Source organism: Glycine max, chromosome 12 (genome assembly GCF_000004515.6).
Source record: "Glycine max cultivar Williams 82 chromosome 12, Glycine_max_v4.0, whole genome shotgun sequence".
Classification (NCBI taxonomy): Eukaryota; Viridiplantae; Streptophyta; class Magnoliopsida; order Fabales; family Fabaceae; genus Glycine; species Glycine max.
The window spans coordinates 11,101,592-11,119,587 of NC_038248.2; the positions used below are offsets into that span (position 1 = coordinate 11,101,592).

The window sequence follows — 17,996 nt, forward strand, 5'->3', positions numbered from 1 at the left end:
TTATTTACTTTATTTTTTTCATATAAAATTTTATTCCATGGTCAATTCTCATTTAACCCCGAGAGAAAAAGAAAAACATATTTAAATTTTGAATTTAATAAATAATAGGATGGAAGAGAGACACAAACAAAATACAATATTGTACACTAGGGGAAGGAGATTTGTGTCTCTCTAAATTTTTTTAAATAATAAAAATATAAAAAATAAATACAATTAATAAAAAATAATAAATAAAAAAATTAATAATATAAAAATAGTGAAAAGTTAATATGAGTTAAAAGAAAAATTTAAAATTTAAGAAAAGATTTAATGATAAAATTGTTTAACAAAATATGTGCATCATAAGGATAATTGTCTTTAGCAATAGGTATAAAAGTATTACAACTTTTTAACCCCTAAAATCCCTTCTTTCTTGCAATTATTAGTATTTTCAAATTCACTAATCACAATCCATAAATTGACCACGACAGCAACAATTGAAAAAGAAAAAAAAAAAGAAAAAGACAACGACGGTGAAAGCGAGAAGCAGAATAGGTTAATAGGTGAATTTGTTACCAAAAAATAAATTTCATCGTTTAATTAATCAAAATCACGAATCACAAATTCACAATTTTTGACTATTACGACAATCAAAATTCAAAAAGAAACAACGAGGAGACAAAGAAGTTAAAAGTGGGAAGCAAAGATAGTTTAGCAAAAATATTTTCATCGGTTTAAACAATTACAGTAAGTAGTGATTAATTAAAATTAATGCAAAAATATAAAAAAAAATATCTCAACGTTCTAAGCGCGCACCAAACGCGCTAACGTGCCGTTTCTTCTTCTTCTTTGCTCTTTCTCTTTCTGATTTTTCACCAGTGGGCACGTTAGCCACCATCAACATTCACCACCTTCTCTTTCTCTATCCCTAACTAACTCCAGTCACAGTTTCAGCACCTTCTTCAACTTCAAAATTTCAAAAACCGTCACTGTATAGTACTTACTTCTTCTACCACAGTTACAACCTTCTTGTAGGGTTTTTGATTCCGATGCTATGAGTCTCCGCCACCGTCAGTCTCCGGCTTCGGTGACCTCCTCCGCCCCCGGCCGCGGCGAAGAACCGTTCAACATCATCCCCGTGCACAACCTCCTAGCGGACCACCCTTCCCTCCGCTTCCCCGAGGTGCGCGCGGCGGCGGCGGCGCTGCGCGCCGTCGGAGACCTCCGGCGACCGCCGTTCGGCCAATGGCGGCCGAACATGGACCTCCTCGACTGGCTCGCGCTCTTCTTTGGCTTCCAGCGCGACAACGTTCGCAACCAGCGCGAGCACCTCGTCCTCCACCTCGCCAACGCTCAGATGCGCCTCACGCCGCCGCCGGACAACATCGACACGCTCGACGCTGGCGTGCTCCGCCGCTTCCGCAAGAAGCTCCTGAAAAACTACACCTCGTGGTGCTCCTACCTAGGAAAAAAGTCCAACATATGGATCTCCGATCGCCGCGGCGGCGCCGGTGACGATCTCCGCCGCGAGCTCCTCTACGTCTCCCTCTACCTCCTGATCTGGGGAGAGGCCGCGAATCTCCGCTTCATGCCTGAGTGCATCTGCTACATCTTCCACAACATGGCGAACGAGTTGAACCGAATTTTGGAAGATTTCATCGACGAGAACACCGGGCAACCGGTTATGCCCTCGGTTTCCGGTGAGAACGCGTTTTTGAACCTGGTAGTGAAGCCTATATATGAGACTATTAAGCGTGAGGTTGATAGTAGTAGGAATGGAACTGCTCCTCATAGTGCTTGGAGGAACTATGATGATATTAATGAGTATTTTTGGAGTAGGAGGTGTTTTGAGAAGCTCAAGTGGCCACTTGATATTGGGAGTAACTTTTTTGTGACTGCTGGTGGGGGTGGGAAGCATGTGGGGAAGACTGGGTTTGTGGAGCAGAGGTCGTTTTGGAACTTGTTTAGAAGTTTTGATAGGCTCTGGGTGATGCTGATACTGTTTCTTCAGGCTGCGATTATCGTGGCTTGGGAGGGGAAGACCTACCCTTGGCAGGCTTTGGAGGATAGGACTGTCCAGGTTAGGGTTTTGACCATTTTTTTCACCTGGAGTGGCTTGAGGTTTCTGCAGAGTTTGCTTGATGTGGGGATGCAGTATAGGTTGGTGTCGAGGGAGACAATTGGGCTTGGCATGAGGATGGTGATGAAGTGTGTTGTGGCTGCTGGATGGATTGTTGTGTTTGGGGTGTTTTATGCTAGGATATGGACGCAGAGGAACCAGGATAGGAGGTGGTCGCCGGCAGCGAATAATAGGGTGTGGAACTTTCTGGTGGTTGTGTTTGTGTTCATCATTCCTGAGCTTCTGGCTGTGGCCCTTTTTGTGATTCCTTGGATTAGGAATTTCATTGAGAACACGAATTGGAGGATTTTCTACATGTTGTCGTGGTGGTTTCAGAGCAGGAGTTTTGTGGGGCGTGGCTTGAGGGAAGGGCTTGTGGACAATGTGTTGTATTCATTGTTCTGGGTTGTGGTGCTGGCCACAAAATTTTGTTTCAGTTACTTTTTGCAGGTGAAACCGATGATTGCTCCGACCAAGGCTGTGTTGGGCCTGAAAGATGTTGATTATGAATGGCATGAGTTTTTTCATAACAGTAACCGGTTTGCCGTTGGGTTGTTGTGGCTTCCAGTTGTTTTGATATATCTGATGGATATTCAGATTTGGTATTCGATTTACTCGTCTTTTGCTGGAGCGATTGTGGGGTTGCTTGAACACTTGGGTGAGATTAGAAATATGCAACAGCTGAAATTGAGGTTCCAGTTTTTTGCCAGTGCGATTCAGTTTAATCTCATGCCAGAGGAGCAGTTGTTGAATACAAGGGGAACATTGAAGAGCAGGTTTAAGGATGCCATCCGCAGGTTGAAGCTCAGGTATGGGCTTGGTCGGCCCTACAGGAAGCTTGAGTCTAACCAGATTGAGGCCAACAAGTTTGCTTTGATATGGAATGAGATAATTCTGTCTTTTAGGGAGGAGGATATTATATCTGACAAAGAGTTTGAGTTGCTGGAGCTGCCACAGAATTCTTGGAATGTCAGGGTGATCCGCTGGCCATGTTTTCTTCTCTGCAATGAGCTACTGTTGGCACTCAGTCAGGCCAAAGAACTAGTTGATGATAGTGATAAGAGGCTTTATAGGAAGATATGCAAGAGTGAGTACAGGCGCTGTGCTGTCATTGAAGCTTATGATAGTTGCAAGCACTTGCTTCTTGAGATTATCAAACCCCACACTGAAGAGCATTCTATTGTGACTGTTCTGTTTCAGGAAATTGATCACTCTCTTGAGATTGAGAAATTCACTAAAATGTTCAAAACAACTGCACTGCCTAAGCTCCACAACAAGTTGATAAAACTTGTTCAGTTATTAAACAAGCCTGTTAAAGATCCTAACCAAGTGGTGAATACCCTTCAAGCTCTTTATGAGATTGCTACCAGAGACTTGTTCAAGGAGCAAAGAAATCCGGAACAGCTAAAGGAGGATGGTTTGGCTCAACAGAATCCTGCTGCAGGTCTACTTTTTGAGACTGCCATTCAGTTGCCTGATGCCAACAATGAGAACTTCTATCGGCAGGTTCGGCGCTTGTATACAATTCTTACATCCAATGATTCAATGCAAAACATCCCAGTAAATTTGGAAGCTAGACGGAGAATTGCCTTCTTCAGTAACTCACTTTTTATGAACATGCCTCATGCTCCCCAAGTTGAGAAAATGATGGCTTTCAGTGTTCTAACGCCTTACTATAGTGAAGATGTATTATTCAGCAAAGAACAGCTCAGAAATGAGAATGAAGATGGTGTTTCAATCCTGTACTATTTGCAGACTATATATGATGATGAGTGGAAAAATTTTATGGAGAGGATGCGTCGGGAGGGGTTGGCAAAAGACCGTGATATATGGACTGACAAACTTAGAGATTTGAGGCTCTGGGCTTCCTACAGAGGCCAGACACTATCACGGACAGTTAGAGGAATGATGTACTACTATCGTGCCCTCAAGATGTTGACTTTTCTGGATTCTGCATCAGAAATGGATATTCGAGAAGGTGCCCGTGAACTTGTTTCAATGAGGCGTGATGATTTAGAGAGTTCCAACTCAAAGTCACCTTCTTCCTCCAAGAGTTTAAGTAGAGCAAGCAGTTCTGTTAGTTTGTTATTCAAGGGCCATGAGTATGGGACTGCTTTAATGAAATTCACATATGTGATTGCTTGCCAGATATATGGAACTCAGAAGGAAAAAAAGGATCCTCATGCTGATGAAATTTTGTATCTAATGCAAAACAATGAGGCCCTTCGGGTTGCTTATGTTGATGAGAAAACCACTGGAAGGGATGAGAAGGAGTATTACTCTGTTCTTGTTAAGTATGACCAACAGTTGCAGAAGGAGGTGGAAATTTACCGCGTAAAGTTGCCTGGGCCCTTGAAGCTTGGGGAAGGAAAGCCGGAAAATCAAAATCATGCCATTATCTTCACTCGCGGTGATGCAGTTCAGACTATTGATATGAATCAGGACAACTACTTTGAGGAGGCACTTAAAATGCGAAATCTCTTGGAAGAATACAGGAGTTACTATGGTATCCGGAAACCCACTATTTTGGGAGTTAGGGAACACATTTTTACTGGTTCTGTTTCCTCTCTTGCTTGGTTCATGTCAGCTCAGGAAACAAGTTTTGTCACCTTAGGACAGAGGGTTTTGGCAAATCCTTTGAAGGTTAGAATGCATTATGGTCACCCAGACGTGTTTGACAGGTTTTGGTTCTTGACTCGAGGTGGTATCAGTAAAGCTTCCAGAGTTATCAATATAAGTGAGGACATCTTTGCTGGATTTAATTGTACTCTTCGTGGAGGTAATGTCACTCACCATGAATACATTCAGGTTGGAAAGGGAAGGGATGTTGGGTTGAATCAAGTATCAATGTTCGAAGCAAAGGTTGCCAGTGGAAATGGGGAGCAAGTCCTAAGTAGAGATGTGTACAGATTGGGTCACAGGCTGGATTTTTTCCGGATGCTCTCATTCTTCTACACTACTGTGGGGTTCTTCTTCAACACTATGGTGGTGGTTCTGACTGTGTATGCATTTTTATGGGGTCGGCTATATCTTGCTCTTAGTGGTGTTGAGAAGTCAATGGAAAGTAACAGCAATGACAATAAAGCACTTGGTACCATCTTGAATCAACAGTTCATCATCCAACTTGGGCTTTTCACTGCCCTTCCAATGATTGTAGAGAATTCCCTTGAGCATGGGTTCCTTCAAGCTATCTGGGATTTCTTGACAATGCAGCTCCAGCTTTCATCAGTTTTTTACACATTCTCAATGGGAACTCGAAGTCATTTCTTTGGACGGACTGTTCTGCATGGTGGGGCAAAATATCGAGCTACTGGTCGTGGTTTTGTTGTAGAGCATAAAAGATTTGCTGAAATCTATAGACTCTTTGCCCGTAGCCATTTTGTGAAAGCAATTGAATTGGGACTGATACTTGTAATTTATGCATCACATAGTCCTGTAGCAACTGACACATTTGTTTATATAGCCTTGACCATCACTAGTTGGTTCTTAGTTGCATCATGGATTATGGCACCATTTGTGTTCAATCCTTCTGGCTTTGATTGGTTAAAAACTGTTTACGATTTTGATGACTTTATGAACTGGATTTGGTACAGTGGAAGCGTATTTGCTAAGGCTGAACAGAGCTGGGAAAGGTGGTGGTTTGAAGAGCAGGATCATCTAAAGGTAACTGGCCTTTGGGGAAAGCTTTTGGAGATAATCTTAGATCTTCGGTTCTTCTTTTTCCAGTATGGAATTGTCTATCAGCTAGGCATTTCTGATCACAATACCAGTATTGCTGTTTACTTGCTATCCTGGATTTATGTGTTTGTTGTATCTGGGATTTACGCTGTGGTAGTTTATGCCCGAAACAAATATGCAGCCAAAGAGCATATCTATTATCGGCTGGTCCAGTTCCTTGTCATAATTCTTGCAATACTTGTGATAGTTGGTTTGCTGGAATTCACTAAATTCAAATTCATGGATATTTTCACTAGCCTGTTGGCATTCATACCCACGGGCTGGGGCCTGATATCGATTGCCCAAGTATTCCGGCCGTTTTTGCAGTCCACTATCATTTGGGATGGTGTTGTTTCAGTGGCTCGTATATATGATATAATGTTTGGAGTCATTATCATGGCCCCTGTGGCACTACTATCATGGTTGCCTGGATTTCAGAATATGCAAACCAGAATTCTTTTCAATGAAGCATTCAGCAGGGGCCTTCGGATATTCCAGATTGTTACAGGGAAAAAATCACAGAGTTGACTGTGAATTAAGGTAATTTCTATTCATATTTTTAGTCAATTTCAGGCTTGTAGTGTTTTTGGTGTAAATTTTTTTAAAATGTCCTTTTGCTTTAATCATTTGCTAATAGACAAGATCAACAAGACATGGCTGCTGTTGAGCTAACAAAATTGCACCCTTTTTATTCTTGTTTTTTCCCCTTGTGTGACTGATATATCCTTGATTCAGTGTCATGCACCTGGGGAATGTTCGTTTCTCATAGACAATTTCATGCATGATTAATCAGGCAATGAATTTCCTCATCACAATTGTAACATGTTCAATTAACTTGTTCTTTCAGCATTAATGAAGTGCTGACAAGTGACAATGACTGCTACACCTCACATTTTGGTGACATGAACCCTTTATTTGACTCCCTCTTTTTTGTGAATTTCTGCCATGTGTTTGGTATTTAGCTGGTCAATTGCTATTGATATGGATATTATTGATTGGTGTCTTTTTATGATTTTGTATTTGGTGGTGATTTCACCCAATTACTTTGTTTTTTAAAATGCCATTGTGCTTCAAATAGAATGCATTTTATAAGTTCTGTTTATTTTCCAGTCAATTCTGAATTTAAATTGGAGGGTTTTCTTTATTTATTTGGTTATTTGAAGCTTCCAAGTTATGCTTTTGATATGTTTGGAGAGGTATGGGCCTTGGGCATATGATTGCATGCCATGAAATTTCTTACCCACTATATTTCTAATGGTATCTCTCTCCAGTTTTGCATCTTTCCAGCTGTGTATTTTCACTTAGGCCATGTAATATTCCAGTCATCTAGTCTCTCTCCTGTTATCTCTCATTTGTTCTAGATGTTTCATTCTGCTGTGTTGCCTCTAATAGTGTTTGAGTGCTTTTTACATTATGTGGTTGATGGAGCTAGACTTGAGATATTGTTTGTGTGATTGTGTGATATTTGAGCTGGCTTAAGCCACACTGCATTAATATTTAGATCACCACAAATTGGTGTATTTCATGAATTGCTGCTAATGCACACACGCGTGTGTAATATTTGAGCTGGCTTAGGCATTCAATACATTAATATTGAGATCACCATAAGTCAGTGTATTTTGTGAACATACTGCTATTTGTCTGTGCTATTGCGATTTCTTATCAATGAGACTATCCCATGCGGCCATAACTCATCATATGAAATCCATAATGAGATGAAACCATGTTCCTACTGAAGCACCTTCTTTGATAAACTGAAAATATATTTACACCAAGATGAATATAAATAACAGTGGTTCAGCATATACCATGAAGATGGACTATTTTATTGTAAGTTGATAGTTATGTCTCTCTTATTTCGAATGCTTGTCTGCCTTGTGTGAATTAATTCTCTAATACCATTTTCACTGAACCTTGGCTGTCATTTGACAGGATCATGACGACCCTTTCTTTGTGTTTTTTTTGTTTTTGTTTTGTGTTAAAATATTAAAAATAAATGTGTTGAAATTCAGCCTTTGGTTTATTGTTGCAGGAGGTGCTGTTGAAAACATAACTGCAGCTGATCCATTTCCCATTTCACAACGGCTATATTTGTGACCCATCCCATTATATGTCTTGTTATTAAAGGTTTTGGCGGTTCTTTTATCTGATTCATGTTTTCTGGTGCCTTTCATGCATACACCTGTGGCTTTCTGTAACCTTTGGTATTTTGCCTCCTTTGAACCTTTCACTTGACTGGATTAATTAGCCGCTACCCTATGTTTGTGTATTTATCTTTTTAGCTAATAAGGTCTGTAATATGTTTGCAGGGTTGACGCTGGAATGATATGGTAGAGAGGGCCATAGAAGACTATTAAACTTTCTGTGTTCCAAATTTTCATCTGGGTATGTGAGGGCTGTTGTTGATTGAGTTGGTGGCTGTGATTATATTTTATTTGTTTGGTGGATAGGGGAGATTATTTTCTGCTTTTCTTGGATGGTCATATTTATTATTGTAAGTAGTCAATTCTCATGTTTTTTAAAATTAGTTTTGGCCGGTGATCTTCTGATTATTTGTGCTGTTACACACCCCTGGCAGAAAACGGTTCATTGTCCCACAGATGATAGGCATTACCATGATTCAGTTTTGTTAGCTCATTTCCGTAGTTGAAGATATAGTGCATGTTTAATTCAGAAAAATAATCGTTTTTCTCTCAGATTTCCGATAGGTTTAATGCAGTTTATACAGTTCTCTGGAACTTCTGAAGTTTAGAATTATAGGTACTAGTACCACGATTCGATTTAAAGCTGAACTAAACATGTTATTAGTTTTTTTTTTTTTTTGCCTTTTTGTTTTTCTGCTGAAGAGGGCGAGCCTTGGTGCAGCGGTAAAGTTGTGCCTTGGTAACTTGTTGGTCATGGGTTCGAATCCGGAAACAGCCTCTTTGCATATGCAAGGGTAAGGCTGCGTACAACATCCCTCTCCCATACCTTCGCATAGCGAAGAGCCTCTGGGCAATGGGGTACGAAGTTTTTTGTTTTTCTGTTGAAACCATAAGAACATGAGCTATTCGATATGCTAGGTTTTGTGATGAATATTTATTTATTTTCTTATAATTTGACTCGGTTAATAAATTGAAACTGCACCGATTTTCTAATTCTCTTGTTTGGTTAGTTGAAACAAGTTGAACTACCTAGAGAAGATAACACAAGTCTCGCAAATTGAAACTGTTACCTTTTTTTTATATATACTATTTTGCGTTGTATATAACTCTTATAAGCTATATATCTGTAACAAAAAAAATATAATTTATATATCTAATCAATAATTTCTCTATAACTTATACAAAGAAGGAAGTGTTAGGACACTTTTTTTTACCCCTAAAAAAGGACACTTGTACTATCCATCAAAAAAATAAGTGATGTGAGAAACAATGTAATAAAAATAAAATAAAGAAATTAAAGAAAGGATGAAAAATAAAAGTGCAAAAAAATCAAAATCACTTTAAAATCATGATTTTATGTGTGACATGGTATCATGAATAAAATAAATTCTTTATTAAATATCTATGTAGAAATATTTAATAAAAATTTATATAAATTAAACTCAATTTTAAATTAATACTAACTATTTTTATGTAACCATTTTAAGTCTTGCGTATAACATTAAAAGGATACAAAATGTTTAACTTTTATCTGGCAAAGTAATTTTACCATTCATGTTAACTAGATATATCGGTAGCACTGAATATATTGAAAAAGGAATTGTTTAGCAGAGTAATTCTAGAATTCATGTTAAAAGTCCCCAACTACGGGTGGTAGAATACTAGTGTTTGACAAGCAGGGGACCCCTAAACCTTCTAGAGGAATGTTTGTGTGGTACTGACAACAGCTGCTAAGTAAATAGCATAAACAAATTGATTAAATATTAAAAAAAAGTGGGCCTTGATAGATTTTGAAGTGGTAATCGGATATGCACAGCATAGATTGAGCTTCAATCTAAAAAGAATGGAGGGTGCAAAGAAAGGTTAGTCCATTGGGTAAGCATCAAACTTGTATTCTATAAGGAAAGTGGGTTCGAATTCCATTGTCAATGTGATGACTTTGTTGATAGGTGATCTATTAATATTTCTTTAAGCGTTCAGATCAGTGAGTCTTCGGTATAAAACTGGCCTAAACTTTTAAGATAAGAAAAATGGAGGGCAACAAAAATGGTTGTCTTGATCATTCAGTTAGAGGCTCATAATTCGTTTTATCTCCAAGGGCCATTTTAAAGGGTTCTGATCCAAATAATGGATTATTATGTTGAATCAGCCTGTTACCTGTTGGATGTGTAGGTAGTATGTACTATGTAGCATGTTAAACACTTGGTGTTAATTTAAGGACCTGCGTATTTTTAGAAGGCGAATAGTGTATTTTTTTATTATCAAATAATTAGTTAATAGTAATTAATGTTGATGAAATGTATGCAGAGTTATTTGTGGGACTCATTAGGAGAATTTTTCGAGTTGCTGAATTAAAAGGATAAACTACTTGATTATAAAAAGTATCGTATAAAAAAAGAGTTGCTGCAACAGAGATATCTAACATGCACTGTAATATTTTATATGCTATGTGGTAGAATGGTATAGTTCAACTACTTATGTAGACACGGGCCACTAGGACTGTTCTAGTGATTAAAAAAAGCACTCAGCTAGGCAGAGAAAGTGATTGAAGTAAGCGAATCTTCATTTATTAGTAAAACATTCTAACCCATTAAATTAATAAATTAATTATGTTATAAAACAATTAATATTATTATATATAATATTAAATTTTTTAATATATATTTAATACACATAAATTTACATATTGTAACAATTAATTTTGATCTAATAATTACTTTTTTTACATATATAAATTGTAAATAAAAATAATAGGTTTAATAAAAATTTATACATGTAAAAAAAATACATTATTAACATAAATCTACTAATGTATTTTTTTTGGTCTTATTAGAATTAATTTTGATCTATATTTTTTTACATATATAATTTTTTATTAAACTTATGATTTTTATTTACAATTTATATATGTAAAAAAATTAATTATTAGATCAAAATTAATTGTCACAAAATTTCTTATATAAATTTACATGTGTATTAAATATACATTAAAAAATTTAGTATTATATATAACGACATTAATTATTTTATATTCATTAGCTCAGTTGATTAGAACCGCATGAACCATTAATTTTATATTAATTTGTAAAACATATTGATTCTTGTATGACATACGGATTATCAATCTGTAGTAGGCATACATATTCACAATATGTATCAGCTTTACGAAAGGATAGTATTGAAATTGTTCATTTTATGCTGCGTGTACCAATAATTTGACGGGTGCGCAAAGCAATTCCCTTCGACTAACATCTATTACACTTCATCCCCTCTCTTCTATCATAATTATCATATAAAAAATTATTTCAAAATGATGTTATTTAAATTTTTTAATTAACATTAATTATTTTTTATTTATATCACTTATAATATTAAAAATGTACTACAAAATTTATAAATAATAATAATATAAGATTAATTTTATAAAAAATTTAATCTTTTTATCTATTTGTTAATTTTTCTTAATTCGCATAAAATTTGGTATGAATTAGAAATATCTAGAGAAATGCTAACTCTCTTGGCACTCACTTTTTAACACATTAAAATGGATCCCCACATCTATATTAAGAGAAAAAAATCATTAAATGAATATAAAATCCATCAAAATTGATGATTTCAAATAAATTTTTATCCGTCATAAAAATTATAAAAAATATTGTTATAGTGTTAAAGCCTCTCTAACATCCCTCATCTCTAGTATTTAAGTTATAGTGAGCTTTAAGAAATTCTCATGAAAGTCGGAAACAAATGGCAGAGCGAACTTCAAAACAAATTTAAAAAGACTTCAATGGTGGATTTTGTTCATGTGGATTACAATCTTTAAATTTAAATCAACTGTTTAAAGTAATATCTAATCTATGTTACCACACTATATATACGCCTCTAACCAACTTTATCATTGGTGATGAAAACATGAGCATATTGTACAAGACTAGTCATGCACCTATTTAGCAGTCTTAAATCACAAAAGAACTTATATATCTCCCCCATTCAAATCAAGGGCTTTTATTTCCACATCTTTTCCTAACAAAATTGTTTAAAACTTGTGTCCTTGTGAGGCCATCCCTTGGTCTTGGCCAATCTGCATGATTGTTCAACAAATAGTGAAGGAATTGGTGTCTTTTCCCATGGGATGATCCCAAAATCATCAGTAAACTCCTGCATTCCTCCAACTAAGAATTGCCAAACTAGAGCACCGGCTCCAGACCTGTTTTTCTTTGCAGATTTGTAGCTTATATCTAAAATTGTTTTGTACATTGTTTTTCGTTCAGGCATAGTAAAATTTATGTCTGACAACCCATATTCAGAGAACAAGACTGGCTTGTTCAATACCTTATCACCATCTTCGATGTGAGAAAGCATCCACTTGGAGACAAATTTCATGTAGTCTTCAAATACCTGATGATGAAACCTATGCATAGGTTTTTAATTAAAAAAAAAGGAGTTAATAAAGGACATAATAAAAAAGACTAAGCTATACGAAATTATCATATGATTTGGGATGTGTACTTCTGAATAAAAATAAAAAGTAATTTCTTAAAGGTCTTTGATGCAAATTTCAAACAAATTAATGCTGAGATAGTTGATTACTTCAACACAAAAACATGAGAAATTTGTAGCACAAAAGCTTCCATTCTGCAGGTTTAGAGATATTTGGAACTTCCAAAGTTCAGTTCCTTATTTTAAGAGTCTAAGTGCCTGTTTGGTATAACATCTTGTATGTGCATCAAGATAAAAAAAACCACATCAAAAGAAGCCTAAATATGTAGAAGCTATAAATATTAGTAGCTTCTTTGAACACGAATCAACTTTGTCACCATGAGAAAACAAACATGCACCGAGAAAATTCAAAACTACAGATATAGGAGTTACATAATGCTTACCAGTGATCAGGATAGATATGGACAGAGGTGAAGTCAATATTTGAGATTTTGGAGTTCCTTATAAAGTCAGATCCAAGTCTAGATGCCCAATCCTCAGGGTTCACAGTCAATCTTTTCGGATCATTAGGACCATAGAAACCTTCAAGTCCAACAGTCACAAGATGGCGCTTGTCAATCAATTTGACAAAAGCTGACATTTCCTCTATCCAATCCTGCAGTTCTATGATAAATAAGTAAACCGTATACAACTATACTCGGATATACCTACATAAGAAGTAGTGACACCACTATTGTTTTCTTTCCTTTCTGAACTCGGAAGAATTTAAGGGATAATGATATCCTGTAATTTTCCCCCTCATTTACATTTTAATGAATTTAGATGGCACAGTACAAGTAAAAGTCCAGATAATTAAATACTTAAATTGAAAGGTTTCAATTTTCAAGTTTCCTTTCAAAAGGGGTTTAAAAAGAGCAACATCTGAATGAGCATCAAAATGATGGCTAAAATTCAGAGTACACCATAATATCAAATTCAGCCAAGCATTTGTGCAAATAGGCAAGCTTGCATGGTGGAGAGGGCATTTCTATAAAAGCACAGACCATTTGAGATCATAATAATTTATTAAACAAAAATATTGAGGAAAGAATAAAGACATTTGAATTAGTCAAACTTTGAATTGCTCATTAACATTTCTGGCATGTCACTTCTATAAATATTTGAAGGAGTAAAAGCACAGATACAGGACTTACTTGGAGAGTATCACCAGAAGGATCAGTTAGGCACCGAGGTTCATTAATCAATTCCCAACCAAAAATGGTGGGGTCATTTCTATATTCAATTCCAGTTATAGTATTCTTCCTTGTCAGAATTGTCTGTAGAAAAATTGAAAGTAAGCAATTAATTTATCTAAACCAGTCTCAAAGGCAGCAAACATGCAGCTGAAATTGAAAATGCCCAGCAAAGAAAAAGTAAACGAAGGATAGGCAAGGGAGGAATGGGATACGGATAATCATTGTTTTGACCCACATGAGCTGGAAATAGAAGTGTCATGTATTAAAACAATTGGAATGGCAAAACAGCAATCATACGTTATGAAGGGGAAAAAAACAATAATGCAATATAGAAATTCCATAATTTCATCATTAATCCTCTCTTTGATTATCTTTATTTAAATTGGATCTTAAGGATAAAAAAGACTTCTAAACGGATACATATTTACTGAAAACTTAGTTTTTGATAGACCCAACAGCGTTATTTGATTAAAAAATGACGTAGGCTAAGAGCAAATTTGACTAGCAAAGACTTATATGCCATCTACTTGTCTACCCCCAGAACAATTCTTCAGGCGTAAGTCATCAAAAGCTTGGGATTTGTATACAATTCTTCAAGCACAAACGTCAAAAGTTAGGGATACTAACTTTATGCATCATAGAGCTATATTAGTATGAAAGTATTATTGCTAAAGCTGTGTCTCTCTAAACAGGGAGAAATTAAAAAAAAAAAAAAAGAGGGTGGGGCGAACAGTAAAAAGATACACATAACATACCTTGACGTAATTCTTGAAATAACTACGGATTGATGGATCAAAGAAGAAAGAATCGTTAGACGAGCTTAATCCAACCCCTTCTTGCCATGCCCACTTGACATATTGAGTCTTCCCACCATATGCATGCAAGTTATTTACTAAGCTAAGGAGCAGCCTAATTCCATGTTGCCTTGCTTCTGCTATAACATAGTCCAAGGCCTGTTACCCAACCAAAGTTCAATGTGGTTTTCATTCATCATACAGTAACGTTAAACAGTAAACAGCTTGCTTAATCAATGGACCAAAAGTATTAACGGCAATGCAACATAAAGAATTTTTTTCATTTCTATCAAGCATGACTTATAGGGTAGATTAAGCAAGACACAAATACCCAAGACAATCATCAGGGACTTCTAAATGACTATATTGAGAAAGCATGTATTGAAAATTTTCAAAATAAGCAGACATAAAACTTTTAAATTTGGCATGTGAATCATAAACGGATTTCAAGTTCAACCATAACCACACACCATTTTTGGGAGAATTTTTCACGTGTGATAGATTGATCAAGGATGGAGTAAGCAAGAAGAGAACTAACGTGAGTCTTGCACACCATACTTTCAATCATGAGCAAATACAATCTTCAACTTTACTCTACTAAGACTGAAATCATATATATATATGTTTCTCAATTTTTGTCAGCATCCTACCACATACGATATTATATCATTTTCAAGAACAATGGTAACCGTGGCCATTCAGCTCAGCTACAACAAGCATGTCACGACTCATGTCACAATTCAAAAGTGCCTCCCGCAAATTATGCAAAGTTTAATCCCAGCCCCCAATGAATCTCAGCAATTAATGCGTAAATGGTGGACACCAATCATACACACAAAGTTACAAACCTAATTTTTGGAAGCCTCCAGCCACAAGCTCAATTTCAGGGAAAAAGAATAAAAGTGAGCGAGAAGACAATACATAAAACAAAAAACAAAGCAAAGCAAAAGAAAACCAAAATATCCAACACCCCACTACTGGACACTCATCAAAATCTAGTTATGTCAGCATCCATAGTCAAGCACAAAAAAACCAAAAAAAAAATTACACCAAGACAAAAAAAAAAATCCAAGGATGAAAAACAAACAACAAAAACATGAATAAAAGCACAAAATTCAGAATCTACAAAACACTACCTTGAAAGCTTGTTCATTGAACACACCAGGGGAACTCTGAAGGGCATTGTAGTCACCATCATTGAAGGCCCAAGTTCTACACACAGTTAGCCCCATCTTTGCCCCAGCCCTTAGCATTTCACGTACCTTTGGCCTGGAATACTCATCCACAGATTGAACCATTAACCAATAAGAGTTCCACCCATTAATGTAGAAAGCTTTTCCATCCACCATAAACTGAGTCCCATTTCTCTCCACAAAAGCCAATTCAGCTTCTTCCTCAAAACCAAACCTCACATCCCCAAAAGACATGTAAATGAACAACACGATCGATGCAAACCCCACAACGGGGTAAAACAAACCATTTCCACTCACCATGATTCTGTACCTCTTGCACACCTTATGCAACATAGAACCAGAGAAATTCAACAAATTTGTGAGATCCTCAGATACCCTTTTGGATTCTTATCCAAAGGGTCACTTTGTTAGTGGCACCAGATGAAGGTTGCTGAATTCACAACTTCAGACCCAGATGTGAATGTGAACGTTTCTGACACCCCAAATGATCAGAACGAATGGATCACTCTCTTTCTCTCTGAGAAGATTGTGAATGAACCTTAAAGGAGTTAACTTTAAGAAACTAAGTGCTTGAAGACTTCAACTTTGACAAGTTTGCAGGTTGCTGAAACAAGGGGTTATATTTTTATAGCTATTGATGAAATGGGGAATGGCTATGCTTCAACCATGTAGAAGGAAGTAAAAGAGAAGACTGAAAAAGACTCATATCTTTCTTCTTCAGAACTTTCAGTCAAAATAAAAATGAGGGAGGTGATTCATTAGGTTGAAGGGAAAAAATAAGTAGTGATGAAGATGGTGAGAGTGTGGTGAAATGTTAGTATCAATGTATCAGGTTGTTTGGATTTAGATCTGAGGAGTGTGAACCTCCCTTCAGTTATAATACTTTAAGAGAGAGTATCTTTCAATTTTTTTTTCAAGAACTGTGGGCCACTTTGTTGTATCTGAAGTCTTTTCACATGGTCAGCAATACAAAACAAGAACAAAATAAAAGATTTAATTTCACTTTTTGTATTCTATTTTGCATTTATTTATTTTAAATTTGATTTCTTGAATTTTTTATTATTTGTTTATAAATTTAAGATTACACCCAAGACATAAATCAATCAATATAAATTTATTTTTGTTTAATCAATAATTTTAAATATGAATTCTAAATATATAATTACTTTACAAACTAAATTATTTTTTTATTTATAATAATTTTACTCAACTGGCATGCATGATTAATATATATATATATATATATATATATATATATATATATATATATATATATGAACAAATATTACCTTAACATAATTACTATAGTATAACTCCCAAATGTGTGAATTAGTTAGTGTGAATTCTAGTAGTGTGTTTTGAATATAATTGTTTCAAGTTAAAATACATTTGATTTCTATTAAAATACAAGTGAAAAAAAATTCGAAATGATTTTTTTTAAATTTGAAATTAAGAATAAAGAGTAAACACAAACGGTGACAAAATTTACAAAAAGTAAGAAAATAAGACAAAAAATACAATTAAAAAATAATAATAACAGTAGCAAAGGAAAAAAGAAAGAAGAGCATTTCTCCCTTCTCAGACAGTGTTCTTAAATGTTCGCTTGGTACAGATTCTGTATAAAGTCATATTTTTCGTCAGACCTAGCTTGCTTGTTTTGTTTGCGGATGTCGGCACATTCCACGTGTAAGCATGGACAATTTTTTTGACAGCTACCACTTGCTTATTTTATTATACTACCTTACTTAATATCATAATATACCACAACAGGTATGCAATTTGATTTTGTTAAAAAAAAAACAATGATTTCCCTAAAAGAGAATTAGTATTCAATTCACTGGATGTCTGTGGTTTGATACATAATAAAATAGATTAGATGGTATTGTTGAGTAATTTGTCCTTTGGCATTGAGGTCAGAACATCTAAATCATAGGCACCTTTTGTATTTGAAAATTGCTCCATTGATTCCGTTTGGGAATGATTGACGATGAATAGCTTGTTTTCTTTTGGTAAACATTAATGGCTCAATTCTAGTAGTGATTAGGCTTAGCTAGCCGGTGCGTGTAAGATTTGTGTAACCTAAATGTAGGCATGCAACTGTAGGAAAATTGCAGGCAATTTGTAGTACAATTTTTTTTTAAAAGTTTTTTATTACGTATTCTTAATGTAAAAATTTGTACACTTTTTAACTTATTAGCTATCATTTTTAGCTACAATTTGCACACTTTTTAACTTCTTAACTATCATTATAAAAATTAATAATTTTATCATATATCATAATTTATAATTAGATAATAACATAAAAATAAATTATAAATAAATTATTTTGTTTAATAAATCAGAATATTCATGAACGAGAATTTAAAGATTGTTTT

The 17,996-nt window shown here is 35.5% G+C and overlaps 2 protein-coding genes and 1 non-coding gene across 3 annotated transcripts; 2 read left to right on the forward strand and 1 right to left on the reverse strand.

The window, feature by feature from the left end:
* Positions 1-776: 776 nt before the first annotated feature.
* Positions 777-8,488, forward strand: LOC100811121 (callose synthase 12). Its single transcript, XM_041007722.1, has 3 exons — positions 777-6,355; positions 7,848-8,019; positions 8,125-8,488. The coding sequence occupies exon 1, from the start codon at positions 1,034-1,036 to the stop codon at positions 6,341-6,343; it is 5,310 nt and encodes a 1,769-aa protein (XP_040863656.1). The 5' UTR covers positions 777-1,033; the 3' UTR covers positions 6,344-6,355; positions 7,848-8,019; positions 8,125-8,488.
* LOC121173240 (small nucleolar RNA J33) lies at positions 3,996-4,073 on the forward strand. Its single transcript, XR_005887700.1, has one exon. It is a non-coding gene; the product is annotated as a small nucleolar RNA J33 (small nucleolar RNA).
* A 3,232-nt stretch (positions 8,489-11,720) lies between the features above and the next one.
* LOC100811461 (mannan endo-1,4-beta-mannosidase 2) lies at positions 11,721-16,591 on the reverse strand. The gene is made up of 5 exons (XM_003539876.4): positions 15,565-16,591; positions 14,390-14,587; positions 13,593-13,715; positions 12,843-13,054; positions 11,721-12,370 (listed from the first exon to the last, which is right to left on the reverse strand). The coding sequence occupies exons 1-5, from the start codon at positions 15,952-15,954 to the stop codon at positions 11,983-11,985; spliced, it is 1,311 nt and encodes a 436-aa protein (XP_003539924.1). The 5' UTR covers positions 15,955-16,591; the 3' UTR covers positions 11,721-11,982.
* Positions 16,592-17,996: the final 1,405 nt, after the last annotated feature.